The following is a 27723-nucleotide window of genomic DNA, read 5'->3' as shown; positions in this document are numbered from 1 at the left end:
GAAGTTGCTCCACAAGTATCCATGACAGCTGATGTCCATACACACAGTAAGAGCCCTCCACCTGATTGCTGACCCCGCACAGACATGAATCGTTCTCAAGAGGATACAGGAAACTTCCCATGTCTATTTTTCTTTCTTGCACAGTTAGACAGCTTCAAGTTACACAGCTGCCCACAGCCAGGAAATTAATTTTCTAGGTCCAGCAATATTTGATTTCAAAAGCAGGCAGGAAATGTGACATTTTATGTTTTGTATTTTTAATTCTCTTAAATCAGACATCTTACAATTGTGTCTTTAGCCAGGTACTAGGATGTGCTGTCTTTCAGATCAGGAAAAGATGATGGAGAATTAGTCCTTCCTCTGACCTTTTAGGTACAACAAGTATTGTAGGTATTCTGACTGAGGACTATTGCCACATTTAGTACAGCCTCTGTAACAATTCAGTCACAGCTCTCATTTACTTCTATAATTAAAATGGCAGTTATTATAGCTGGGGATCTTACTGAACTGAGGCTCATCCTTGCCTTCCGACACATAAACCCCATCATTTCTGAGGGTATTTTCAACTTGAGCATCATAAGAGTTTTGAAAATACATTTCTAACTGAAGGTAACCATCCCACTAATAATGCAGCTTTCCAGCTCTTCAGTTCTCATTAACAGAGATTGTTTATGAAACAAGTCTTTTATTTAATGCTACACAATCTGAATTGAAGGAATAGAACATTTACTTCACCTCAGGCCCAAGTTATAGGGATACATCCCCAAACATTTTCCAGAGTAAAACCAGATTATCAAATACCAATCAGCGCAAGAAACTTTCTACTCAGCGTACTTTTAACTACAGCATTAGAACATTTAAGTACCTCTCCCCCATACGGCACAAAGGTTGAAAGCAGATTTCTTGCCTTGTGGAGCCAGTTTGTCAGGATGTATGTATTGGTAACATTAAAGAAAAATAAATGAATTGTTACATTCGGATGTCAGGTGTACAAGTGCAGTAGTGGATTACGCTGAGGAGAATAACATTATCTATAAAAGTTAAGTGGTATACAGGTTATCCCAGAGTGACTATAATACAGAGAAACTTTATGCCAAAGTAAGTATTTACAGAGATACTGTCACAGCAAAGAGGACAGGAAGCTAGTCTCACAGAAGTAGTTCAATAAAGAGCAAATGAGTGGACAAAGACAAAGGTTTTGACTTTATATAATAAAATACCAAGTGCATTCTTTTAAGTGAATGAGTCTTTGAGACTATGGTCCTAGATTTTAGGAAGCCATTTGAAGGTCAGATGTATAGTCCTGCTGCATAGCAAGGGTTACTTGGACTGCCAGAATTTTTACATCCGTTGTAAACTCTGCACATCACAGCAATTCTAGTACTGCTTCTTACTGCAGGGTCAAAACGAAAGCTTTTAAGCCCCTCCAAAATGCCCAAGATGGGATTTTGTACAGTAGACCTTCCAGCATAATTCAGGTGTTTCTCCACTACTTTTGTGCCGTACATCTGGGATTAGAACACAGCCCAGAACACTTTAGGGGTAATTATGTTTATCTGCTCAAATGGTCTTGGACAGAGTTATTATCCAGCTTTTTCTTGTCATCACAACTTTAATCACATCCGATTTCTTTAAGTAGCCGTATTATTTTAGTTACTTTGGTTCTCTTCCAACAGGCTTATTTGAAGCTTGTGAAGGAAGGTTAATGGCTGGCTATTTTACGTATTCCTTCAAGAGAGAAATAACCAGACATATTTGAGGGGGAACAATGTTTTAAAACATTAAAAATATTTTCAAATCCAGTTTTCAACTAAGAGCAGAGTTGCTTTAACCTAATATTTGGCAAGCATTTTTCAAGCCAGCATTTCAATGCTGCCACCTCTCAAGCTTCCTCAGCCATCTACCTAAATAGAAAGGATAACAAGCATAACCAGAGTTCCTCCAGTGCATGACTTCATGGAACATGATCCTTCACAGTACAGGAATCCCATTCAAAATGGCTTGCAGTACTTAAGACTCCAGTACACAGGACAAAAACACAGGAGGAAGTCTCACGATTCTCATGCAGCTGCTCAGACTGTGTGTTGCACCTTGAGCCATCAGCTTGACCACTAGTGGCTAGGCTCAAGCAGGCAGCACACTGGACAGTAAATCTGAGCAGCTTCCTTTCCACTTTAAGATTAATTTACTGTAATGTACATTACTTGCAGTGGAATGATACTGCTCATGTTTTGGCAGGATGGGGAAAATTCCACTTTTTTTTCCACTTTTTTATTATTTTATAAGGCAGATAATGCAGAAAGGTGAAACAGAATTTCTACAAGGAGTTAATCTGTGATATTGTAAAATCAAAGTACTACTTTATTAAGTGAGTTATTTTACACAATATGAACATCAATATAATTACAATTGTAAAAAATTTTTTATAACAAGTATGGACTGATTTTTTTAGGATTTCCAAATAGGGCACAACTGTACATTTACACAGAATTGTCTTTGCATGAAGCCCAAGAGGGAACAGCATAAAAATATGAATGTTTCTGTAGCCCCTTCATTTTTGCTGATCAACAGTTTTAGAAAAGCAGCTGCAGGTTTGTTATGTAAGGTCTGACAGTAGAAGAGTCAATAGGTGTCATGACTTCACCTATAAAAAACAAGAACAACTCAGTTAAGCTGAACCATTACACAATGCTGCTTACCTCTGCATGAATGAAATACCATACTACTGCTTTTTACCTTATTTCAACCTTTTATTATAACCACTTTCAGTTACAGCCTAACAACTGGCTACTGGGAAATCTCTTCTACAGTTAACACAGAAACTCAGATTTTTCTGCATTCACTTGCATAGCTTCAGGAACAAAAAGGCTCAATTGTTGGAAATACACTAAATGACTGTTTACATTACAGGTTTTGTAGTTACAGACAGATTGTACTTATGCATTTTGTTCAAAGCAAAACTAACATTTCAAAGCAAGAACTAAATAATGTAGTATTCCTATAACACTAAGAATGACCATTTGAAATAACATTAACCCCTTTTAAAACAACCTCCAGGCACAGTGAAATGCCACAGCCATTTCACCCATGTAAGAACTAGCTTGCTTCTTTCTTCTACTTTTAACAGTTCAGGGGTATAACTTTAACCTACAGTAGTTTTCATATTAAAATAACTGAAGCAAGTTTTAAGTCCCAATTGTTGGTGGGAAAATCCCAACTTATAATACACCTTTCTCAGACAATCAATTAAAAATTAAGATAATGACCTGTAGACCTTTATGCCTGAACATCAGCCAATTCTGGAGGAAGTGGAGTCTTAGGATGCTTGCTTTCAAAGTGCTGTTTGAAGGTCTTGGGATCCGGCATTTGAGTCTGATTAAAGAGAGACATTAAACTTTATGCACGATACAAGAGTTAAATGATACTACAAAACCTTAATTTTCTTTCCCTGGAAGCCAACTACCTCCTTGATGATAAAACTCTAGTGACAGAAGCATCACTAATTTAGCTGCAGGCTAAGATGGAGTATTTAACTGCCTATTTTCAGAGGTGTTCTTAAGCACTCTTTTAAGCATTATCACACTTGCTTTGGCATGTCCATCAATGGTGTTATTCTGGCTGCACATCTTACACTTCACAGGCTGGCCTGGTGGAAAACCTACCTCCTCACCATTTCCTTTTTCAACACTTCAAAGATAAACATTAATCCTTTTCAGAATCAAATCTTTATGAAAGCTAGTTCTTTAGTTTGTTAATAGGCCAAGTTATGTGGCATGAACCAAGTCTCTACTTGGCACAAGTTATCTCAGACCTTTGCTATGACACAGTTGCAGGCATCAACTGCCCAAAGTGATTGATACTACAGCCTGATTTCACAACAAGAGGAGCTGGTCACAAGTACTTAATGAAGCAACCTTCAATTTGGAATCTTATTTAAGACATTTGAAGTGGCAGATCTATTCTGAGACTGACCATTGAAGTGAAAACAGCGAGTTTATCCTTCAGCTCCAAAAGAAGCATTAGGAAAACCAGCCAGAAGGAAAAGTACAATCTGATTAGTACTCAAATTTCTGTTATCTTGTCAAGTAAGTTGTTCTAGCAAAAGTTACTGTGTATCAAGCTTACATTAAAGCTTTTGGCACCACAGCTTCTCCTTTCTATAGCAACATCCACAACCACTGATTCCAAGACAGCCAATTCCATTACAAAAAAAGTATGTTTCCACGTGGAAACTAAACAAGAATTGACCACACACTTTTTCCATGTTCTATCCCATACTAACAGTACGTGCAGACCACTGGAATACAAAAGGCAAAATGACTCCCCAAACCAGACCTGAACATGACCTCGCAGATTTTTTATCTCAATTACCAGTACAGCTGAGTAATCTGTAAGCAAGTCACATAACCGATGCAAACACTTCTTACAGCAACAAGCTAGACAACCACTTAAGTATTTTAGTTTCCTCTATAAAATCTTCTAAAAATCCTGTTCTAGGCAGGAAGACAGACCTCTCCCTACAAGTCTATTTTGACTTCAGTTCCTCTTACCCTACAGACAGTGCAGGTATATATCAAGGCAGCCTTGGCTGCAGCCTTCTGATCATGTCCTTGTTTCTTTTTTTGCTCAGCTTGCTTTTTGGCATTTTTCTGCTGCGACTGAATCTTCTGCTGTCCACGAGCCATATCTACAAACAAAAAGAAGACATTTAGTCTACAAACATGAGAAACTACCGCTGCTATCCGACTGAGGAGCCATAACCATGAGCACAATGCTGTCATGCGCTCTGTCCACAAGGCCTGCAACTTCCATAACTCAAACACAACAGACATCTGTTTGAGCTCTTCGCTATGTAAAGCCTCTGGGTTCAGTATCATTCTTAAAATAATCACCACAATTATTTGGCCATTCTAAGGTGTCCTCCTCTACCAAGAGTAAAGCCGTATTTTTGAAATGCGTTTTCAATAGTCAAGAATAATTAAAAGTTTCCTTTACAGTTAATAGAAACTTACTCTCTTTTTCAAAAGGTACTGAAAAATTCAGGGGTTTTATTGTTTGTGGCTTTTTTTTTTTTAAATTAAAGCTTAAGACTCAACCTTTATTTATGGAACTTGAAACTCGAAAGTTTCAAGAAAGGCAAATCAAAGTATTACTCAGGATGTATTACTGTCTTCTGTTGTAGGTGCTTGTGAGCTGCTTTGAAGTCAGGAACACCAAGAATAATAGGTCACTCCTCTTTATCGAAGGTGATTTTTACAGGTGGCTATTGTATTTTTATTTTCAGCCACATTTATGAGCATATGATTTCCTGAAAGGAAAAAAGACTGCTCCCATCAGAAGCCATTACTCCATCTAACACAGGAGCACAAAGGAAGCAAATGCTATTGCCATATGCCATTACAAGGTCCACCAGAAGACAAAATGAGACAGAGGTGTCACAATTCAGGGAGCATAAAGACATCGCATTTCACAGCAGTGCACCCCACCTGCACGCAGCCCACCAGGACACCCAATTCAGTCCGCACCCCACCCCCAGAGCAGACACCAGACAGGATCTGGGCACACCAACAGAACAGGATTCAGCATGTGGTTATATAACCCAGCAGCCCAATTTCTGCTATTGTCTCTCTCCCAGTCCCTCACAGCCCACGCGCGGTTCAGTTGTGCTGCTCTGTCAGAAGCACAACACTGCCCAAGCACGGCACAGCCAGCGAAGCCCATTGTTCCCAGGACAACTAGGGAAGTCTCGTGTCCCCAGGAAGGCAGCTGCTTGGTCACTGCCCCTCGGGATAACCTGGGCACTTGCCCCAGGTTTGGTGCTTGCAGGACAGACACACTGCATGGCTACACCAGGCTCGTCATGTCGCACAATCCCTCCCTCAGGACAGGCGGCCTCCCAACGTGAGAGAAAAGCCCATCCAAAGAGTGACCAACCTCCCGTAAACACGCATGGAAAGCCCTTAGAAACCATTATGAAAATTAAGTTTCTAATTATGTTTCTTAAAACATCAACCACACGTGAAAATTCACTGGTATTGTGGGAATTTTTGGACACGTGCCTAATGTGTGAGCAAAATGATGGCCCTGAGACCCAGAACAACTCTTGTGGATTGAGAGAGACCTCTCTGGCCACAGCCCGGTTCTTCCACGGCCATCAAACGCCACCACGTAACCCTCTGCAGAAGTATTACACTACATCTTCAGTGTTCCCTCCTCTTCCCCCGCCAGTTTCTCTAGAAGAGAATTCAGAAGTCCATACAGCTAATAAAATTGAAGACAACACAAATTCCATTAACAAGCAGATAGAAATACATGTGGCGTCCAACAGTTTCCGTAAGATACAACACTCAATGTTAGTAAGACTAAAAGTGCCAGGCTATGTTTCACTGGATGCTACAGCTACTCCAGAACACCCCAGGCAGGGCCTCACGCTGTTTATACACAGCATGGCTCGGTCAGAACACTGGATTCCCACTTAAAATTGAACAAAAAACAAGCGAACCAACACAACACCAAAAACAATAACAAAAAAAGAAATGTTGCCAATAGCTCTGCATACACAAGAAGGAACAGTAGTTTTAATTTCACTTCTATTTTATCAGCATTACAGCAATCATCCAGAAGTCAGAGGGTTCCTGACAGAAAATACTCAGATGTAACAAAAAAGAATTCTTTTCACAAAGCGTTTGCATATTACTTTGTATTTTAGTGCCTTGATAAGTACTACATTACAACAGACGACCACACTGAGCTTTTATGTATTTGACAACTGCTGGTTTTAGTTAAGTCACAGACAAGAAAACACGACCACAAACATTTGCTCAAAAATATCAACCACCACACAAGGCCCGAGACCAAAAATCCCAGAGTTTAAATACTACAAGTTACATGAACACAGCTGAAACAGAGAAAATTAAAGCTTAGACCATTATTATTCTAAGAAAGTGACAAAAAAAATAACCCCAAAGCTCGTTAAAAAGAATGATAAGTTCATCTACAAGGCCAAATCAGTAATTTCAATTGCACAACGCAGGTTAAGTGTTGTTTTCCCCATCAGGCACACCCTCACAGAGCCCAGCAGACCAGCCTGCTGTCTCCAAATAAAGAACGCGCGAGCACGTAGGAAACAGAACACATGGAAAATATCTGCTGCCAAGCCATAACAGGGTTTTTTGCTGCCAAACCATAACAGCAACAGCAGCACGGGCACTGTCGGGAAACGAGGCTGAAGCCCGCAGCACAGCCATGCCTGGCGCGGGGTCATTTCCCTGTAAGTAACCAGAACCCGAGCGGAGTTTCAAGCCCTAAAACGGGACACGGACAGCTGCTTCCGCTGTCCCTTCCAGAGGCACAAGGCAGCCCGAGGCCCCGCGGCCGGCAGGCAAAGGCTCGGGCGGCCGCTCCGCCAGGGACGGCCCGGCCCGGGCCCGGCCTGCGGCGCCCAGCGACCGGGGACGTCCGCGGCCCTCGGGCGGGCCCGGCGGGGCAGGGGCGGCGGCAGCCCCACGGCGTGCCCCGCGGGAGGGAAGTGACCACGGAAAGACAGACGGACGGAGGCCGCAGCACGAGAGTTGCGGCCCCGAGCGGAGCGCGCCCCGCTGCCGGGCCGGGTCGGGCCGCCCCCCTTCCCCCGGGCCAGGCCCGCTCCTCTGTCCCCACCCCACCCCGCCCCTCTCGGCTCCGCTTCCCCGGCGCTGCTCACCCGTGCGGGATCCGGGCTGGGCGGCCCTGCCGAGCGCTGTGGAGGCTCCGCGCGGCCCCGCCGCCGCCGCTCGGGAGGAGAACGAGGAGGAGGAGGAGGAGGGACCGGGACCGGCACTGCGCGCGCGCCGGACCCGCCCCCGCGCCCGCGCGCCCCGGGCGGCGCTGGCCAATGGCGGCGCGCGGCCGTTACATAACGCCGGCGTGGGGGGGCAGCGGGAGCCGCCGGTCCAGGCTGCCGAGCCGGGCGGTCGCGGCCCTTAGGGAGCCGCGGGTTCGCGTCCCGGTGGCGGCGGGCCCTGCGGGGTTTCACCGCGAACAGTCGGACCGCGTGGCTGAGGCTGCCAAGCCCGGCTTCGGGACCCTCGGGACCGCGCTGCGCTGGCTGCGGGCAGGGGCGCGCCGGAGTCCCGCGCTGGGCGGGGTCCGGTCCTGGGGAGCACCGGGATCAGCCGGGACAGGCAGCCTTGCCCCGCCCGGTTCCCGGGGGCGCTGCCCCGGTGCAGCGCCGGCTGGCCGTGCCGCAGCGCCCGCGGGATGCGGCAGCGCTGCTCTCGGGCCGTCGCCGCTTCCCGGCGGGCCCACTCCCAGCCACATTCCTCTGTGCTTAGCGTACGGGCGCCGCCTAAAAATAGCGCTTGTTCCTGCTCAGTGGGATCCTGATAAATGGCTCGGGAGAGGCTCTCGGGAAGGCGCTGGAGAGGAGGCCAGGCAGGGATGGCGGAGAGAAGGGGAATCAGTTCTGGCTGCGGTTCACACAGAAGGCCCGTGTGTAGGCTTGAAGGGTTAAGTAAAGTAGAAGGAAACAGAATTTTATTCAATTTAAAGTGCACTAGATCTGGTTTGGGCACGTTTTGCAAGGATCGTAGGGGAAGTTTACAGCCTGTATCCACTGCACGTGTGATTTGAAAGTTACTGACTTGAATGAATTCAGATGTAGGGAGGCCCTGTGAGGAAGTATGAAGGAACTCTGTTTTCTATGGACCTTTTCGTAGGATTCAGCCAAATGAAGGCTGAATGTGTGTGTCTGCTCAGATTATGCACCTGTTAGGAAAAGTTGATACACAGGCAGCATCTCTGCTTGGAGATGACATTCTGCCACTCACTGGGTAATTGTAGCTTCAAAACCTGGCATCCTGAGCATTTCTGTGTCTGGGGCAAAAAAAAAAAATTGACAATAAATAATAATAAATAAATAATTTGCAATAAATAAACAATGTTATAATATGCCTACCAGAGGAGCTATAAGGTGCTAGCTTGATGTTTTGCATAGTTTAGGCTGAATGATTGTAATGTTCTGATCCAAGAGAGTAAAATGCAACAAAACCAAAAAATCCCTAAAGGAGCACAGTGAAGATTTTAGGCCTTTATTATGAGCCTTGCCTGGAGCGTGATAGCAGTTATGAGGGAGCTGTACAGTAGATTTCTGACTTAAGTCACTGGAAGTTGGTCCAGATGTTGCAACATCTAAGACAGTCAAACATAAGCCTATGGTAAAGAATGAATTTCCTAACATTCTCCTTAAAGCCTTCCTAACATTCCTGTTTGCAACTGTCTTCCACGTTAAAGTGATAGCACTGAGAATCCTTATGCCAGAATGGTGCAATCCATGCTGCGTTAAAATGATCTTGTCACTAGGTTCTGAACTTTATGGAAATAAGCAACTATAAAAAATACCACTCAAACTGTTTATGTGTATGTGCTTGTGGGGTGGTGTGGAGAGGGAGGCATTTTGTGTCCTGTGCTTGCGAGCAGGTGGCTTTCAGAATGAAGTTTTGCTTTCATCGGGGAGGAGACTGACAAGTGAAAAAGTAGCTTCTGTCCTGGCTGATGCTATTTTTAAGGACTGCTGGCCTCATGTGGAACTGGAGAGGGTTTTTCAAGGGTTGTGTTCCCATGCTATGGCATTGCTGTACATCTGGTTGGACAAGAGTTTCAAATAAAGCAGATCGTCCAAGCACATGCTGAGCTCTGGCTGGTCTTGGGAGCTTTTTCTGCTTTTAGGAGAACGAGGGGTAGATCTTGCAGGACAGGGGACTGTGGCTATTTCACTGCCTGCTTTGTCTTCTGTCCCTTTGTGCTGTAGGTTCTGGTCACAGCATCGGCCCCTTTATTGCCCAAATCATTGGCTTTGCAACTGAGATCATTCCAAGGAGACTGTTAGAAATTAAAACCACCCCAAGTAAAAGAAGAGTCAGTGCCCATAGCTGAGATTTCTACTACTAAGATAATAAGGAAAACTTCCCATTCACTGTAGATAATTTTTCAAAATTGATTCCCTGCGTGAAACTTATTTGTCACACCAAAGGGGATATTTCCATGCACACGCGCAGGTTAGCAAAGAGATACAGGGTAAATGTGGTGAGCTGTTGGAGAGGCAAGGCGGGCCTGTGCCCTGGATGCTTTGCAGAGCTCTGACGAAATGAATCTGTGGTAAGTGCAGTTTGTCTGGCTTGTGGACTTCCTCTCCTTTGTGTTGCTCCCACAGGAGGTGAAACAAGCCAGGGTGCATGAACAGAAGTATAAATAGAAGTTAAAATGTAAAATAAATGCAAACTTTAGATTGAAATGTTGCATTTTCAAATTACTAGAAATACACTGCAGCACTTTTCTGTGTGCTCCTTGTTTAATTGTTGTTTTTTAATTTAAAAACATCTCACAAACTCCACAGATATTACCAAATACTCTGCATTAAAATAGAGTGAAAAACAAGACCATCTCTCGGTAGTTAAGGATAGATGAAATGCAAGGCATTTACTACTCCAAGCCAAGCCTAACAAAATTACAATTTACTGTAATCTGTAGAAGCATCATATGCATAGAAAACACAGCTCCATAAGGATAAGGCATTTTAGCTCTCATATAGGCCCTAAAAATAGTCCAAATTAAAAAGAAAAAAAATAGAAAAGACGTTATCTTCTCACAAGGAGGCAATTGATGAGAAACAAGACTTCGATTTAAGCCCAAGCTTGAATGTGGTGAACAGTGTGATCAAATAAACCCCAAAATGATTGCTCAGGAGGGAAGCAGCAGAGGAAACTGGAAGGAGCAATCCTGTGAGGCAGAATTGTTTCTTAGTTTGTTGGGTTTTTTGTGGGTTTTTTGTGTTTTTTGGGTTTTTTTTTTTGGTTTTTTGTTTGTTTTTTTTAATAGTCATGATTGTTTGTTATTCTCATGCTTATTCCTCATCCCCTTGGATTCTGCCCCCCCCATTATTTTCTGTGCCTGCAGAGAGGTGCAATTTCTGCCATTAGGTCAGAATACCTGTTCTGCTCAACAGCAAATTGTTGACACTTGGATTTTGTTGCAGGTCAGTTTGAGCTGTGTCACCCTGGTGCGACACCTGTCCCCACCACAGTTCCCTGCTGGGAACAAGGCGGCGTTTTGACATGTGTTATTAAACCCATTTTGAAAGCCATTGTCATGAAGTGCAAGGCAAGTTTGCTCACAGCAGCATAGGTGGGGCTGCATCTCCCTTCTTAATCAGCCCCTGTGCATCTGCCAGGTCCTCCCACTGCCATTCCCTGCTGCATTTACTGTGGTGTATTTTTCCTGTTCATTTGCTCCTGTGTTCACTATTGATCCAGTGTCACATCAAACATCATCTCAACTGGCTAAATGTTGGCTTGTGGCCAAGGGCTGCCCCTGGCCCTCACTCACAGGGAGGACCATGCAGGTACCATGTGCCTGCCTCTTGAGGGGTTTTATTTGGTGCCCCACCATGACCCCTTGTCATGTCTAAAGAAGTGAAAGAAAGGGAAGGAGATGCTCTCGGCCTGCAAGTGACAGTGATCTTCTCACTAGATTTTGTGGATGCAGACCAATGTTGACACAAACACAGAACAGAGATTGGCTTTGAACCCAATAGCCTTTGAAAGAATAGTCAAGTCTGATGCAATGGTAGATCAGAGTCAGCATCACTGGATATTAGGGACAGGATGACACGGATGCAGGCAGAACCCCAGCCAGGCTGTAATCCTGGTAGTTAGTGCTGGTTGATAGAAAACATCATGCAGCAGCGCCAATCCAACCTGGAGGCTTCACAAGGTAGCCTTCTGCTCATTTACGCTTTCTCTGCTCTGTGGACTTTCACCTTCTCCCTCCCCCATGCGTTAGCATCCTGTTCTTTTCCCTGCAAAGGCATTTTTCACAGCCACAGCTCCAGCTTTCATACATCCAGTTCACGCTTCCCTGACACACCATTAACTCCTGTCCCTCCGCTGACCCCAATTGCTGTGTGCTACTTCTCCAAAGCTGGGATATGGGCACCTTAAGGGCTTGAACAGTATTGCTGTTGTGGCAAATACAAAAAAAGTGTGAGATCTTAAATCACGTATTTGGCTCACAGATTCAATAGATTCTTAGCACTGCACTGGCATGAGATGATACCAAGTCACAGCGCATATATACTGCAGAAATAAATATTTTAAGGCACGTGATGGTATGCCTCCTTTTGCATGCTGCTGTAGAACTAGGTGTTCTGTAGTGCACAGTATGCTGATCCACAAGGTTTAAAAATGGAAAATGAAGGTAGCAGAAAAGGAGAATGAAGAAATTGAGAAGGAAAGCCAAGGATTAAGCTCTGTTTTGGAAAGAAGCCAGCACAACAATGCAGCTCTCTTGGCAGGGCAACTCAGGCTTGTGGTACCCTTCCTATTCCACTCTAGCTTTAAAGAACCAGCCCCATTAGCAGCAATGCAGCATCTTTTCCTGGTTTGCCTGCTGCCTTTCTGAAGCTTCTTTGTTCCAGGGACGCCTGATGGATGGCATCCTCCAGAACAAGGACAACCTCCAGTGATGTTCACCACATTGCCAGCCTCCCTGTGCTCCTCACAGTACTCCTGGTCTCATCAGTAGACTTCAGAAGCACGTAAATAAGAGGGACATTATCCTTCCTAGCAGGACAGTGCCTTCTTTTTCCACACCCCCAGTTAGCTGGCAGTGTACCAGGTGGCCACACATTTGTAAACCTTTTCCAAAAGTTGCCGTAGCTCTCACTTCTACCTCGCCTCTACCTCGCCTCTACCATGGACTTAGGCTCTTGTGCAGCAAGGCAGCCTGCGGAAATACTTTTGCCACCAAACCTTAAATTAGGACAAACCCAAGGAAGTGTCTCAAAGTCAATGGTAGATTTTGGTGGCACAGAGACTACAGCTAATTGTCCTTTCTCTGTGTTTGGTGGGGTTTTTTTCTTGCCATAACTCCTGACCCTTTCCAGCAAGAATGGACAGAGCTGCTTCAGTAAGCATTCCTCTCCACTGGAAGGTCAAAAAAATGTACAAGGGAGGATGCAATAAGGAGCTGCCCACATCCTCTGAGAAACAAAAATGTGAGGGCTTGAGGAAAAGGCTCGTGAAGAATGACAGATGGAGGCAGTCAGAAGCATGGAGATGCAGTTCCTCAAACATTTCTAGGCCTATGCACCTCCTGGAGAGCATGGGCCGAGATTGCCTTGTGACCTTTAAGTATTTTGCAGTCTCTCCTCTTTTAAATCCATTTTGCTGGAAGTGAGTTTTGCTAAAACCAACAAAGCACAAATGCCTTTCTCAGCATGTCACAACTTTTTTGACCAACCCACATAGACAAACTGGAGACCTTGAGAACATACGCTTCCGTTCTGTCTAAACAGTTTAAAATAGATTTTGGCTTTGCTCAGCATTATGTACAGTTACTATTTTTAAATGCACGCCAATTAATCATTCCCTTTTTTAGCCTGTGCCCTCCATTCATGCTTTTGAATCTTGTATGTGTTCAAGTCCTTGCCTTATCATGAAAACAAATATACCTGTACATTTTTAATTAATTCAGAATACCAAGGTTTCCCTCCTCTCCATCAATACAAATACATGTATGAGGCATAAATAAAATCCACACACTGTGTTGTGTGCATGTTAAAACCTGCAGCAATTGTAATTAAAACCTCTCACAAACATGCCAACATTGTTGACAACTGGCCTCTAGCCTCAAGAAGTGAAATGCATCCCTCAGCCTGTGCTTCTGAATGGCTGCACATCCCAGAGATGCCTCTGTGCCATTTGCAACACTCCAGCCTCATACTGGAAATATTTTAGTAGCTGCTTATTGTACTTTGAGGAAGGGGCAATTACTTCTCATCCAGAGCCATGCTCTCCATCTGTTTTTCAGTTATCCATGTGCAGATTTCATTGCCATACTAGAACTGCTAAGGGCAGGGTGGGAAGCTCTTCATGTTTTCCAAACAGCATGTAAAATCTTGTGGGATAAGGAAGCAAAAGGCCAAAGGTGTATGCCAGAATTACACATAAGAGAATAAGCACAGAGAGTACACAGGAAAGGGCTCTGCAGCTGTAGGATATTCTCCATGGAAGGGAAGCAGCCTTGGACATCCGAAGGTGCCACACACGCACTGCTGGTTTTCCCAGGTTAGTGCTGGCTCAGTCCCAGCAGTCTGCTGCTTCAGGAAGAGATCAGTGAGAAACATCTGCTGGATTTCAACTTTCTCCTTTTCAGATGCCCCATTAAACTCACTCTGGAATCACTGCATGACTTAAAGGCAGGAATCCAAAGAGCTTGCTGCAAAGTGAGCTGTGGGGATTGCTCTGATTGCCAGTGTTTTCTGCCAGCTGCTGACAGCGCTTGGAACATAGTAAGGTCTAGCTAACAAATACTGCTGGATAAACAGGACTTGGCAAGAGAAATCAGGGGAATGATTTGGTTTGCACCAGGCCACTGGATCCCATTTCTTTGTGCAAAACATTGTAGACTGCTGCACCTGAGGAATGTGCTATGGGATGTGGAGTAGAACAGAAAACACATTCCTGGAAGGAGCCAGTAATGCCAAAAGATGGCAGCTATGTAGAGGTAAAAGACTACTTATGGGGCAGCAAGACAGAATGTCTGTGCTAATTACCAGAACTTCTGCAGCTGAGTTACTGTGGATATACAAAGTCATGTCTCAGTAGATGCTCATAAGTGTACTCTTAAGACAGACTGCCATGGGATGGAGGAATGGAGAACCCTTTTCCTGCTATATGGCTGGTGTCTGAGCAGCACAGGCAGCTAAGCTGTTTTTTCACTCTGTCCTTTAGCCTAGTTTTTGCTTGGAAACTGGGGGAGAAAATCAAGGAGGATGAATTAAATGCTTCTGTGAAAACACTCTGCACATCTCTGATCAGGCAAGACAGAATGGCACTTAAAAAAGAGTCCCAAGAGCTGGTTGTGAGGTAACATTAGGTACAGACTTTGCACATTAGTACTTCCTAGGCCAGAAAAATATAAAGCTCTCATTTAAATTATCTGGTTAAAAAAAAATAAAAACAAAAACAACCCCAAAAAAACCAAAACCAATAAACCACCACCACCAACAACAAAAAACCACCACCACCAACAAAAACCCAAACAAAACAAACAAACAAACAAACAAAAAACCCCCCACAACCTCATTTTAATCTGACTACTGGTCTGTAAAAAAAATTGAAAAACTGCTCTTTCAACGTGGCAAAAAAGTTATAAAGAAGTGAAGTGGAATTGCCTGGTGCTCGAGACATGCCTGTTCATCCCAGTGGGAATGTGTCTTTTACAGTGCTTCCATTGGCAAGAAGACCAGGTTAGAATACAAAGGCCTGATCCCATCTAAGCATAGGCAGGAGCAGCTTAAATACCTGTGAGCTGCATTCTCTCCATCCTCAAACCAAGACTGCAACCCCTCAACATCCTGCACCTGAGCCTTCGTACTGCCACATCTCCAGAGTACCCTTCTCCAAACCAGTTGTCCCAGACTTTTCCTGGTACTGCCCCTATGTCCAGTATTCATGGTAACAACTCCATCTGTTCAAAGCCCAAACCAAAGGCTGCCTGCACAACATGAGCCTTTGCACACTTTGCCTGTTCCCTATTTTTAAATGTGCACCTTTAAGCAAAATAAATTTAGCCTGGAAATGACCTCCCAGGCTTATTGCTTTTAGATTTTTCTCTGTTCCTGTAAAGAGTTCCTTGGTGAGAGAAATCTTTTCCATAGATATTTAAAATTGGGATCAGATCCTTTTTTTACTTTTCTGTTTGATAAAACAAAGAGCTTAAACTAGTATTGGATAGTACTTTGTAAGAACAGGTCCTCGTGGAACTAAAAAAGACTGGCAGCAAGGATGGCTTCCCATTAGCAATTATTTTCTGAGATTTTGTACAGTCAGCTCCCAGTCTGTTCCCATGGTTTCCATTAGCCTATAAACAGGACATGGGTTTTCTCTTTTGACTTCTTTTGACTTTTGACTTCTCAAGACTGTGCTGCTGACAACCTGCCCCCAGGGTGACCAGGTCCAGGTCTTACTGTCCTGACTGGTTCACTGAGTGCCCGGAAGTCCTGAGGGTCTTCCCCAGATCTTTCTCTAAATGTCCCTTCCCATATGCTAGGCAAAGTGACCACAACTAACATGGCAATGCCTGATGTTCACTAGTCCCTGTGGATGCCCTGACACCTCTGTTGACTTGGAAGCTTCCAGTAGTACCCAGATGCAGGTGTGCATGTCAAACACACCAGTGGAAGGACTAAGGCTGATATAACTACTCTGAAGCTTGAATCCCTTTTTCCTCATCACTCTAACCCTGCAGCCCCTTGCCAGCACAGAGCCTTGCTAATGCTCTGCACAGGCACTGCAGCTCATAACTCCACCAATTAGACCTCACCCAGGGTCAGGAAATGACCTTAGCGCTCTACACAGCTCGAGAGACTGTGGCTCTCATTGCTCACACAGGTGCTGTGGAGGGTGAGGTGCTTAAGCAAACAGTGATGATACGGGAAAGAACGTATGGCTTTGCTGTCTCAGCACTGGAGGTGGCTTTTTACCACACCCACCGTCAAAGAAGGCAGAAATGTTTGTCTTGGGAAAGAGGAGGAGATGGGAGGAACCACCCTTGTGCCTAGAACATCCCAGGCAAGAGAAAAGACTTGGGTCAAGTCTCCGTGAATTTCTTCAGGGCTGTTGGGGAGAATTACATGACAATGCCAAAAAACCAGTGAAGGACACAGTTGGCAGGCTCACAGCAGGCTCACTATGCACCCCTGCTTTTTTATGATCCTGTGGAATACACTGACCTCACATGCTGGATCCCCTGCTCTCAGCTGTCTCATGATGGGACAGCTACATTCTTAAATCTCTGGTGATGTTAGATGTGGCTGCAGTTTCTCTGGGATGTGTTGCACAACACACAGAGATCCTGACACATCAACATCCTGCCCTGGGCAAAGGCATTGTGGCTGTGGAAACCTGTGACCACTTCAGCCAACAACCTTCTCTGTGCAAAATACTTGGTTTTTAACAATTAGGACAAAGCATGATGGCAAGAAGATATTAAACCAGCAGGCATACTTGCATGTTGTCTGTCATCTAACCTTAGTACATTCTGAAGGATTTTAGGTTGGATTTATTGGAGCAGAAATGATGAATTGACTTGGTCACGTAGGAAGCCTGGTTGCTCCTGAGTGCCTGCAGCTCTTATGCTGCTTGTGAGAGGAGAGACAGCGATTTATAGCACTAAGGTTACTTGGCCTGGTACAGCCTAGTGATGGCACTTCTGACCAAGTGTCACATGGCCTCTAGGAAGGGTCTCAGGATCCTGTTGCTTATACTAAGGGGGAAACAGCTGCTCCACTGTGCTGTGACAGAAGGACCACAGCAGTGATGTCCAGCACAATACCAATAATCCTCAAAAAGTATCCAATATCCATTCTTCGAAGAAAGGACTGACTCCAGACTGGATAAGTCTGGTGTTAGCAATCATGTTCCAGCCTGCTATCCGAGTCCCTACCACAGACACAGCAGAGCCTAGAGAAGTTAAACCCTGACCCCTTTGGGGTAGCTGCTCTCCAATCATGTCTCCACTGCTGCCCTTCAGGCACTGACTTTGAAGGGGGCTCATAGCAATTCAGTGGCTCTTGTCACTGCAGAGCTTTAGTCAGCTCTAGTCTGGATAAGGACAGAAGTAGTATCATGACAGATAATGTCAGGTAAGAATAACATTATCCCTTAACATATAAGGAAGATGGGACTAAGAATTTCTGAACTTTGGTTTGCTTGCAAGGCATTCTAAAAGATAATCCTGCATCCTACTGTGGGCTGCACTGCTCATGGCATTGACGTGCACAGGTCCATTAGCATTAAGGCATGGCAAATGTTCAGTCAACAGATGTATTTTACCTCCTCTCTGGTTCTGCTCTATATTAAATGTAGTCTTATGTATGATAAATACTGGCAGAAATCCAGCCCACCTCAACTTTTGGTTTGAGTGCTATTGCCTGTGTTTAATTCTTTCCAGAAGGCCCGCAAGTGAATTTCAAAGAGGTGGAGTTGTTCATTTGCAGCTTGCACAGTGTATGAGAATGTGGTACCCAGCCCTGAGCTCCTCATCTGCAGGACGTGTTGCAGTTCTCGACGGCTGATCACTGTGTTTTTCTGCCAATTTCTCTTCATGGTCTGCTAGCTGCAGTTTTGGAGATCAGACTTGCTCCTTGGCAAGTATTCAAGCTATAGAGTCCAATTTATTTCTAGCACAACATCCATTGCTTTTGCAGTATGTTGATCTAGTCTATGCAAGCTCACTAACTCAGAAGTAGCTCTCATTTCTTTTCTGTTGCCAACAGACATAATCAGCAATTAAGATGATGACAACATTTTTAAAGGATTTCTCTTCAGAAGGAATGTAGCACCCTGCAATGAGTCCCCAGCAGTCTCTCCGCTAAGGGGGAGACTTACAAGCACAGGGGGTCCTTCTGCCACAGAAATGGAAAAACTCAGCTGAGTACAGGGGTCCCAACCATGCCAGGACTCCACTTCAGCCTTAGATCTTACCCAGCTTTAAATTCTTTCCATTGACATTATCTTAAACTTTCTGTTCCAGACACAATGTTATCAGAGCTACTTGGGCTTTGCTGGCATGTCCCCTATATTAGTAGTTACATTTTGTTAACAGGACCAGACCGGTTGAGGTAAATTGGCTTAGTCAGAGTACAGTTAGTGACATGCACAGTTGGTCTGACCATGTATTCTTCTGGAGCATTTTCCCATGGTGAGGAGGCTTATACAACTATTCAGTCTGTCCCATTAGGAATTTTGGACCCACTGGCTGATTTCAGTCATAATCTGAGGGAGCAGTTAATCAGCAGAGGCAGCCATCCATGCACGGAGCATCCTCCCCAGGTCCTGAGAGCTGTGCTGTGAGTTTTGCTCTGAGACACCACAAAATATACATGGAAGAGACATTGTTCCCACCAATGCAAATTTTTTGGGGGGAGTTTGTGTCTTGCTGGACATCAGAGAATCCAGCCATAAATCCATGGGAAAACTGATTCCTTAATAGTGCTGCTCAACTGCTTTTTAACTTCTAAGGTAAGCGTTTTATTATAACTAAGACCACTAGCTCTACATCCAAAGAAACTCTCAGGTGCAAATGACTTTACAGTCATCCTTTTGCTGGTGATATCTGCATTAGCCCAAAACCGCAGCATAAGAGAAACAAATGAAGATTGTCAGAAAGTGATGGCAATATTAATTACACAGTGGTGCTATATGTGTATTGAACTTTGTAGTGACAGAAAAGCACAAAGCTGGCCCCACTAAAAAGGACTAAGAGTTTCCTAAAGCAGAAGAAGCTAAGTTGGTACACAAAGGGCACCAGAGCAGGAACATTTCCCAGTGATGGGTGCTTTAGACTTGTGCTGGATCTGCAAGAAGCACCACAGGTTCCTGAGAAGTGTTAGCCTGCTGGTGAAGTAGCTTTATGGAGAATTAAGTTAATGAAGGGAACATGGGGCAGAAATACTGTCATAGCAAAGGGAACCCCTTCCTAAAGTGCTTTCTGCAGGTTGTGCAGGCAGGGCTGGCATTGCAGGGTGAGCCAGTGAGCACCCAGTGCTATGGGACCTACTTTCAGGGAGTCCAGAGCACAGGCAGCTCAGCCAGCCAGCAAAACTCCTCAGATAATGGCCAGCAAGCCTACTTTGTCAGAGCAGACGTGGCAAGGACAGGACATAGTCCATGGGCAATCTAATTAAGATCTACTATAAAGACAGTCTAAGGTGACCTCACACACTTTTATCTAGGAAATACAACACATGATCTCAGGCCAGCAGCAATGCATGCAGGAGTGAGGGACAGGCTGAGTAAAACTGGTTTTCTGAGACTTTATGCTTTATGGTTGGATGCAACAGCACAAGCTGTCATCATATTCCCTTTGGGGCATGCACAGAGTTGCACAGGATGCAGACACAGAGAAATTTTTGCATGGGGTTCTCTGCCCTCTGAGATGTGATAAGCTCACATTGGCCTCCCTACCCTTGATAACTGGGGGAGTTAAACAGATTATTGTTCTGTTCTCTATGGCCTTTTCCCAAGAAACTAATAGTAAACCCATATTGCTGAACTATCACGCTGGGGAGAGCAGTGTCTTGCAGGTGTGATTTAAGCCTCCTTTGCAATATAGGATGAAACCCAGTGTTTGCATGAGCTTCCTTCAGCAGATAATTCCAACAGAAGCCGGACGTGCTGGGAATCCTTCAAAGGGAGTTAAGAAATATATTGGACCCTCCTACCTGAGGCACAGCTCTGCCAGGAAGCAAATCCTCCAAGTACATGGCTATCAGGAATGCTACTCAGTGATGCTCACTGTGTCTTCTCTGTGGAAGAGAGAGCTGCAGTCTTGTGTGGGTAAGATGTGTGATGGGATTCCCTCAGCAGCTTCATTAGGACCCAGGTTTCTTGGAACTTGAGAAGTTAATTGCTGACTTCTGAATAAATTATTGTATTGCATTCATTCAGGATTTCAAAATGTGTTTGGCCAAAGAGCTGAACAAGCTCTCAGTGTTTTATTTTTTTAACTAATTACCGCTGGATATAGACGTGGTCAATAGACAAGTCAATGAACATACAGGACCAGTGGGCTTAGTAGAGAGTTGGTTTGCTAATCTTGTTGCAAGTTTATATTGCAACAGAGCTATCTGAAGGCAGACATCACTTCTTGGCAGTCATCACTCCACTAAGAGCCACAAAATATTTGCTAGCCATTGCTATTATTTCCCTTACCGTTTTGTCATACAAAGTGCTAAAAGGGTGCTAAAAGCGTGCACTTTGTTCTCTGCACTTCTCTCTGTCTTTAATGTGTATAAACAATCCTCTTAGTAGCTTATCCTCCTCTTCAGAAAAATTTATACATGAGAGTTAAGCATGCTTCTGTTCTTCAACTTTTTTTTTTTTTTTTTTTTTTTTTTTTTTTTTTTTTTTTTTCTCCTATTGCCTTCCTTTTCAAAATTCAAAACACCAGCGATCAAGAGAAGTGCAGGCTGAGCTGGCTGAGCTTGCGGTGACACCCGCTTCCTTCTGCCACCTCGCGGGCTATGACTACAGTACAAGGAGCATGGCTTTTCCAGCATAACATGCCTTGTTTTCCTTTCATATTTAATGAAAGATCCCATGATAACAGGAAACATTACGCATTGCCGCTGCTGGGCATGTCTTGACACTTCCGAAAGGAGTTTCCCTTCCCTGCGTCAGAGCTGTCGTAAGCAAGAATACCTCTCAGAGTGGTGACCACATCTTGAATTGTTTAACTTTGTTATTGCAACAGAAGATGAGAGACTCACCTCTATTATTACTGGATGATTTTTGTTGTTTTATTCTTGTTTGTTTGTTTGTTTGTTTTAAAATTTGAGTAATTCTCTTTGAACATGAGACCTGAAAAAAGACCAATAGTGTCTTCTTGTGGGATACTTGAAATGGCTCAAATAAATGTTGCTGATGGTGTAATACAACAAAAGATAGTTTGAGGCAAGCATTAAACGAGTTTTTTTTTTCCAGGAGTGGAGCACTTTTCAGCTGGAGACTGTGGAGTGTCATAAACTGTTGTTTCCCTGGTAAGACTGAGCACAACCATGCAGCACTTCATAGTCCTGCACTGCGGGGACAACAGGTTGACACAGAGAGCCAAAGAGCTCTTCCCTTCCTGCAGTGCTGGGATAGGGCTGGTTGCTGTTCTCTTTATTTGTTCTTTAGGTAACCAAGAAATTTTAAATCAATTTGGGCTAAACTACCAACAGAACAACTACGTTATATCAAAGCAAATGTTAAAAATTGAGTTTTGAAAAGTCAAGTTGGACACATCCTGTGGATTTGATTTCACCAAGCTATCTCAAACTGAAACACAGAGGCTGAGTGTTTTTTCCTTGTGAATAACTGCAATTGTAGCAGTGGCCTTGGAAGGCCTTGGAGGACCTCTTAAACATAATAAACCTTTAAGAGGCATGCCGTTACATTCAAAAATGCCCATAGTTAAATTTATGTATGTTGGATGAGTCGTAACTCCTCCCTTATCTTCAGAGTGTTTTGCAAAGAGCCATGAATCAGACTTGTTGAGTGAGCCCCAGTATTTTGATTGTAATCATTTATATATTATTTTTTCATGGGCCATACTGAAAACATAATTGTTCTGAATAACTTTCTTTCTGGTGAAGAGCTTGTTAAATCTTTTAAAATATTCGACATATGACTGCTCCTCTCTTTACAGAAGCAACTATATAAAGCTCAGAGAATACACATAATCCTGACTTCAGAAACACGTCCCAGTGAAAACCTTCCTTGCTGACACTTGAGGAGTCACTGCTCGCACCTCCCACTGACCCATTTACCCTGCCTCCTCGGGAAGTTGTCGGTCCTAGAACAGAAGTGTTTCCAAAAGAGCTTTCAGCTTTCTGCCCAGCACATCTCGGTTCTAAGAGCCTGAGTGACCCCACAGCTCTCCTTGACCCCCATGAAGGTGCCTGCCAGGTGCACCTGACCTCAGTATGGGAGACCAACACAATGAGCGCTGGAGCCAGAGCTGGAAACTGGTGCGATGCCTGCAGAAAGGGCTGATGCACAAGCAGGTCTCTGCAGGGAGACTTGATTCAGAGAACTCATCCATGCTGATGCTGTTTCTCTTTAAGCTACTAATTAGTGCAGCTCAGCGTAATGTGCCATGCTGACGCAGTCTGGAGGTTTGGCCTGTGCTGCTTTGCCTCCTGCCTAGCAGGAGCTTCTGACCTGATGTGGTTTTTTGATGTAGCTCCCCCAACACACCCTCACAGAGGAGCTCCCAACACCTGCAGCCATATGCAGGGGGGAGCAGAGGCACATGGTCTTGGGTATAGGGTCACTATGGTGCAGGGGCGTCACCCACTCCTGACCCCCTCCCTGCATATCCTCTGTGTCTCTGGACATTCCCAACCCATGGATCTCCTTCTCCTCCCACGGTCCTGAACCACTCCTGGAGGTCCCTGTCACCATAGGTGTCCCCAACCCCCTCAGACATCTCTATGCAGCTCCCTATCCCCTACTGGAAGTCCCCCAACCCCTGGAGGTCCCCAGCTTCTGGAGGTTCCCACCAGTAACTGCATCAGTTGTCCTGGTTCTGGGTTCCATGGGGCCGGTAAAGAGTGACATCTGGCACCGAGGGCCTCAACCATACAATGAAGGTGTCAGCAGCTCTCAGTCCACAGTGGCATCTGCACATTCACTGTGATCCACTGTGCTCCTTCTGGGGCTTGATGTCAATGTCAAATTCATGCCTGTGCCTCATGCTGTGCTGTGCCAGCCCTGGTGCTCCTTATTCTCTGGGTGCCACAGTGCAGCTCACACCATGCAGCTCACACCTGGCTCCTTTGTGTCAATGAAGATGAGCTGTAGCAGCATCCACTGTGATGGACACCAGAGACACCCAAAACTTCTCAGCCCAGAAGCTGAGCTGCCCCCAGATGCTGATGGATTGCTGTCATCTTAGCCTTCTGAAAATGAAGACAAGCAAAGGAATGCTTGGGTTCAGGATCGGGCCTGACAGGGTGTGCTGGGCTCCTCTGCACATTGCTGGGTGGGCATTGCTGGTCAGTGGGATCTGGGGTGGTGCTGGGGTGTTGCAGGCAGACCCCTCCACTGCTTTTCTTGCTCAAATGCCCCCTTGCTTCAGTGCAACACCATGGGACTTGGCTCTGCCATGTTACCCAGGTTGGATGGAGATGTCAGAGGTGACATTGACATCTCATTACAAGGCCTTGATGTGGGACACTGGCAACAGGCGGAGCAGCAGCAGCAGGGTGCAGCAGCATCTCCTGCATGGAGATGTCTGAGGTGCAAGACCACTCCTTACACCGGGCTGGTGTAGACAGAAGCCTCTGCAGAAGAGTGTGCATAGGCTGTGCATGGAGACAGCCCTGCATTTGGAGTGACCCTTTTTGCTTCTCTTGGCTTTCTGTGTCTTCTCCCCTTGCTGTTCAAGGCCCATAGCTATATCCCAGGAAAGGCATCCCCAGGAAGGCATGCTCTCTTCCAGGGGACAGACAGGTAGCATATCATTCAGACAGCTTGAGAAAATCTCTGGAGGGAAATGGTCAACCAAATAAGGGAGTGCCTTAATGACAAGGAAACCTTTCCCTGAGGGGCTGAAGGATCTCCCAGTCTTGGGGACCATGCACCCTAGCTGGGTGTCCTCAAATGGGCATCAGAGAGGGAGGGAGGAGAGTGTCTTGAAAGGGAGCATAAAGAAAGGAGGATGATGACAGTGGGGGGTAACACGTGCTTGGGAAAAACCTAGGATTGACTGACTCACAGATGATTGGGGTACCTTATAACATGATCTGACATGGTGCTCCTTTCATGTAGTGTGAAATAGCTGAGGGCTCCATTTTTTGTTACTCACAGATGCTGATTTCCAAGGACTGGAGCCTTCTAGGGCAGTAATTAAGATTTAAATGGAAAGATCAAATGTAGAATAAATATCCCATTAACCTTGACAAAGCACAATCTTTCTTTACAGCTCATAGCAAAAGAGAAAGTGAGTGTGAAGGATGGGATGAAACAGGCACCAGCTTTCCTCCCTGCTGGAGAGTGGCATCTGGTGCTTGGAATATCTGCTCAGCTGGAGGGGCTTGAGCACACATCCACCCAGAAACCAGTGAGGTGTAGGCTATTTCAAGGATAAAGAAAGATTTTCTAATCTTTCCTTGCTGGAACTGGGAACACTACAGTGTGGCCATGGATGCAAAAATCATGGAGATCAAAGCAAGAAACCAAAGGTGTTTCGTTCTAAACCCCAACAGTTGGCTTCTGTGCCCTGTGCAGGGAGATTTGGGATTTTCCACTCTTGGGACTATTGTGTTTTCTTCTAAATACCCATCATTGCCTCAGGTGAAACGAGCAAAGCAGGGCTCTGAATGTGGTACTGCCCCAGCCATGAGTGATGATCATACCCTCCTTGAATGCAAAGATCAGAAGTTTGCCAGCAGTAAGATTCTCTGGCCTGCCTACTCTGGGCTTATATTTATTTGGTCTGTCTGGAGAAGACAAATTATGATTTTAGCCTAAGCCAGACAGGAAATGTTGGATGTGTTTTGTTATTGTGAAAGCCACTGTTTTTGAAAGTGGCACAAAGAGGAGCTTGACCTCTCTTGTGTGTGCCTTTGTTAACCAGTGGAGGAGAAGTGAAATGCCAAAAAGCCTTCACAGTGAAGAGGACTTTTCCTAAGGGTACAGCAGGGTTAAACTGGGTGTTTATTTCTGAAATTACTCCATTAACGTTCTTATGCAAATGAAATGTGAATCATTGAAAAAAGAGCCACTATGCCAATTGATTGAAACAAGACAGGGCAAGAACTAGCTAGCATAAGGTTGGCCTGTTTGATGAGATAATAACAGCCAAAAGGATGTAGGTCAACTTCCTGAGACCAGCATAACTAGTCTTTACTGGTGTGAAAGAACTTAACAGAAGCTGGCAAAAGCTATTTGTCTGCTTTGTGGGTGTTTTTGTGTGATGAGACAAATAGAAATTGTCTAATAGAAAAAAAAGTAAACGGAACTAATGAAGTATATTTATGTTGGGAACTTAGCTACTGGATCTTTCAAAGTAGTTGCATGTGTATGATTCGCTCAGGAGGGAGCTTAAACATACTGCCAGGTCCCCATCGCTCATACTGCTGAAACCTTGGATTTGGGTTGCTTTTATATATATATTTGGGAAGTTTGGAGCATCAGTGAAGGGTGCCAGTACACAGATAAGGCAGAAATCTTTGAGTCCTTGATGTCTCACAGTGGGCAACAGCATCCCAATCTGAGATGGGAAGACCTGAACTGGTGAGTGCCTGGGATTCCTCATGGCCACCAGCATGTAGTGCCACACTAGAGGCTAACTCATGGGCTCATGTGATGGGACATGTTCAAAATACAACCTCTCTGTGGGTTTGGCCACTATGAGACATTAAGGGATGAACTTCCATTCGCCCTTCTTTACACTCCCTGATGGTGGTAAAGCCACCACTGGATGTTGTGCACTCCTGATCCGGGAAGTGAACGTATTGGGTTTACCTGGCAGGGTTTTGGGGGGAATGGGTGAGGGTGGGGGGCTATAGGGGCTAGTTTCTGCAAGAAACTGCTAGAAGCTTCCTCTGTTTCACAATGTCAATGCCAGGGGGCTTTATAGGCAGACCAGTGGCTGGCCAAGGCTGAACTCATCAGCAATGATGGCAGCACCCCTGGGAAAGCTGAGCCCATCAGTGTTGCACCCCCTGGGATGGTGTATTTAATAAGAGAAAAATGTTATTGTGCAGAAACAATTGTGGCCACAGAAGACCAGAATGAGATTATGTGATAGCATTAACTCTGCAGACACCAAGGTCAGTGAAGGAGGGGGGATGGAGGTGATCCAGGAACTGGAGCAGAGATTCCCCTGTAGCCCATGCTGAAGACCATGGTGAGGCAGCCCGTGGTGGAGCAGATATCCACCTGCAGCCTGTGTGCTCCAGCCTATCTTATTCCACTTCATTGCATTTAATTGTGACTCCCCAGAGCTTTGGTGGGGAGGGAGCCTGCAAGCCACCTGCTGCAGAGAGGGCTGAGATGCCACTGACTCCTTTTGTTTTCCTTTGAGCCTAGTAGAGCAGATGACAGATGTCTCTTCTTCTTTCAGAAAACCTTTCTGTTCTGCTGTTCCCACTTTCCTTTTCTCTCCACACTATTTTCCATGATCACACACACTTCGGCACCTGCCTTTTCCAGCTTTTCATCTGACTCCCCGGTTTGGCTTCCACTTTCAAATCTCTTTGCACACTGTCATCCCATCATTAACAGCAGAGTCTCCCCCAGCTGTAGCACACACTCCAGCCGCTCCACTGACTTTTATCTCCATTTTCTTCTCCTTTTCATCCTTCTTCTGCCCTGAACTCTTGTCAGTATGATTCCTTAAGTGCAGGCTGTCGCACATGACATTGTCTCTGACCCTGTTTTCTGTTTCCATTAGTATTTTAGAAACAAGCTTGGGACTGGCATGTATCACCTTTTGGGTTGTCCGGTTGTAAAGAGATTTTAGCAAAGAGAAAGGGGCAGGTGCTCTGGGGGTTGGGACAGACTCAATGCCTATTGGTGTCTGACCCCAGTGGGAACTGGAGGTATGAGCTGGCCAGTCAGATTTGTAACAAGGCTCTTCCTTGCAACAAGACTTTTATACATAAGCCTTATAATTAAATGCATTTCCCCAGGTACTTTTGCATGAGTATCTCCGGAAGAAGAGTAGGTAAAACAAGGCATAAGCTTTCAAAGTAGGTTGTCCAAGTCTGGTTTTGACTGGATGTCCCATCATGGGAGCTGTATTGCCAGAGGACAAGGGTCCTCTTCACTGCCACATTTACTATATTTTACTTACTTGCCTATTTTCCCCTCAGATTTTGCTATGAAAGCAGCAGTGGCTATCAGAAGTGTCTGCTCTCCCCTGCCAACACCTCCTGACTGCTCAATGGCTCACCACTGAGTTTCATGCATGAGCAATAAGGGCTCAGATGGTGTTTTTCATCCAGGTAGGAACTGTGTAAGTTGTGCAGGCTCGGATTTTGTTGGTGATCTGTATGAAACAAACCCTCCTTGCTGTGTAGTGGAGGTGAATGCCTTCAAGATTCAGGAAATGTAAAAAACAAAACAAAACAAAACAAAAAAACCCCCCAAAACAAAACAAAACAAAACAAAACCACCAAAAAAACCTTAA

General features: G+C 44.9%; 1 protein-coding gene across 1 annotated transcript; it reads right to left on the bottom strand.

The window, feature by feature from the left end:
- Nucleotides 1-665: 665 nt before the first annotated feature.
- ZNF706 (zinc finger protein 706) lies at nucleotides 666-7825 on the bottom strand. The gene is made up of 4 exons (XM_066177842.1): nucleotides 7703-7825; nucleotides 4551-4687; nucleotides 3267-3372; nucleotides 666-2644 (listed from the first exon to the last, which is right to left on the bottom strand). The coding sequence occupies exons 2-3, from the start codon at nucleotides 4683-4685 to the stop codon at nucleotides 3277-3279; spliced, it is 231 nt and encodes a 76-aa protein (XP_066033939.1). The 5' UTR covers nucleotides 4686-4687; nucleotides 7703-7825; the 3' UTR covers nucleotides 666-2644; nucleotides 3267-3276.
- Between the last annotated feature and the right edge of the window lie 19898 nt (nucleotides 7826-27723).

The sequence above is a fragment of the Chamaea fasciata genome, unplaced genomic scaffold (assembly GCF_029207755.1).
Source record: "Chamaea fasciata isolate MVZ Bird 193981 ecotype frontalis unplaced genomic scaffold, bChaFas1.0.hap1 SCAF_1, whole genome shotgun sequence".
NCBI lineage: Eukaryota > Metazoa > Chordata > Aves > Passeriformes > Sylviidae > Chamaea > Chamaea fasciata.
This window is presented reverse-complemented; position numbering and strand designations above follow the sequence as displayed.

Excerpts from the sequence above, each read along its gene's own strand:
- ZNF706 (XM_066177842.1), bottom strand. The coding sequence starts at position 4,685 with ATGGCTCGTGGACAGCAGAAGATTCAGTCGCAGCAGAAAAATGCCAAA. Across the intron at positions 3,373-4,550 it reads ATACCTGCACTGTCTGTAGG|ACTCAAATGCCGGATCCCAA; the intron begins GTAAGAGGAACT and ends CTCTTTAATCAG.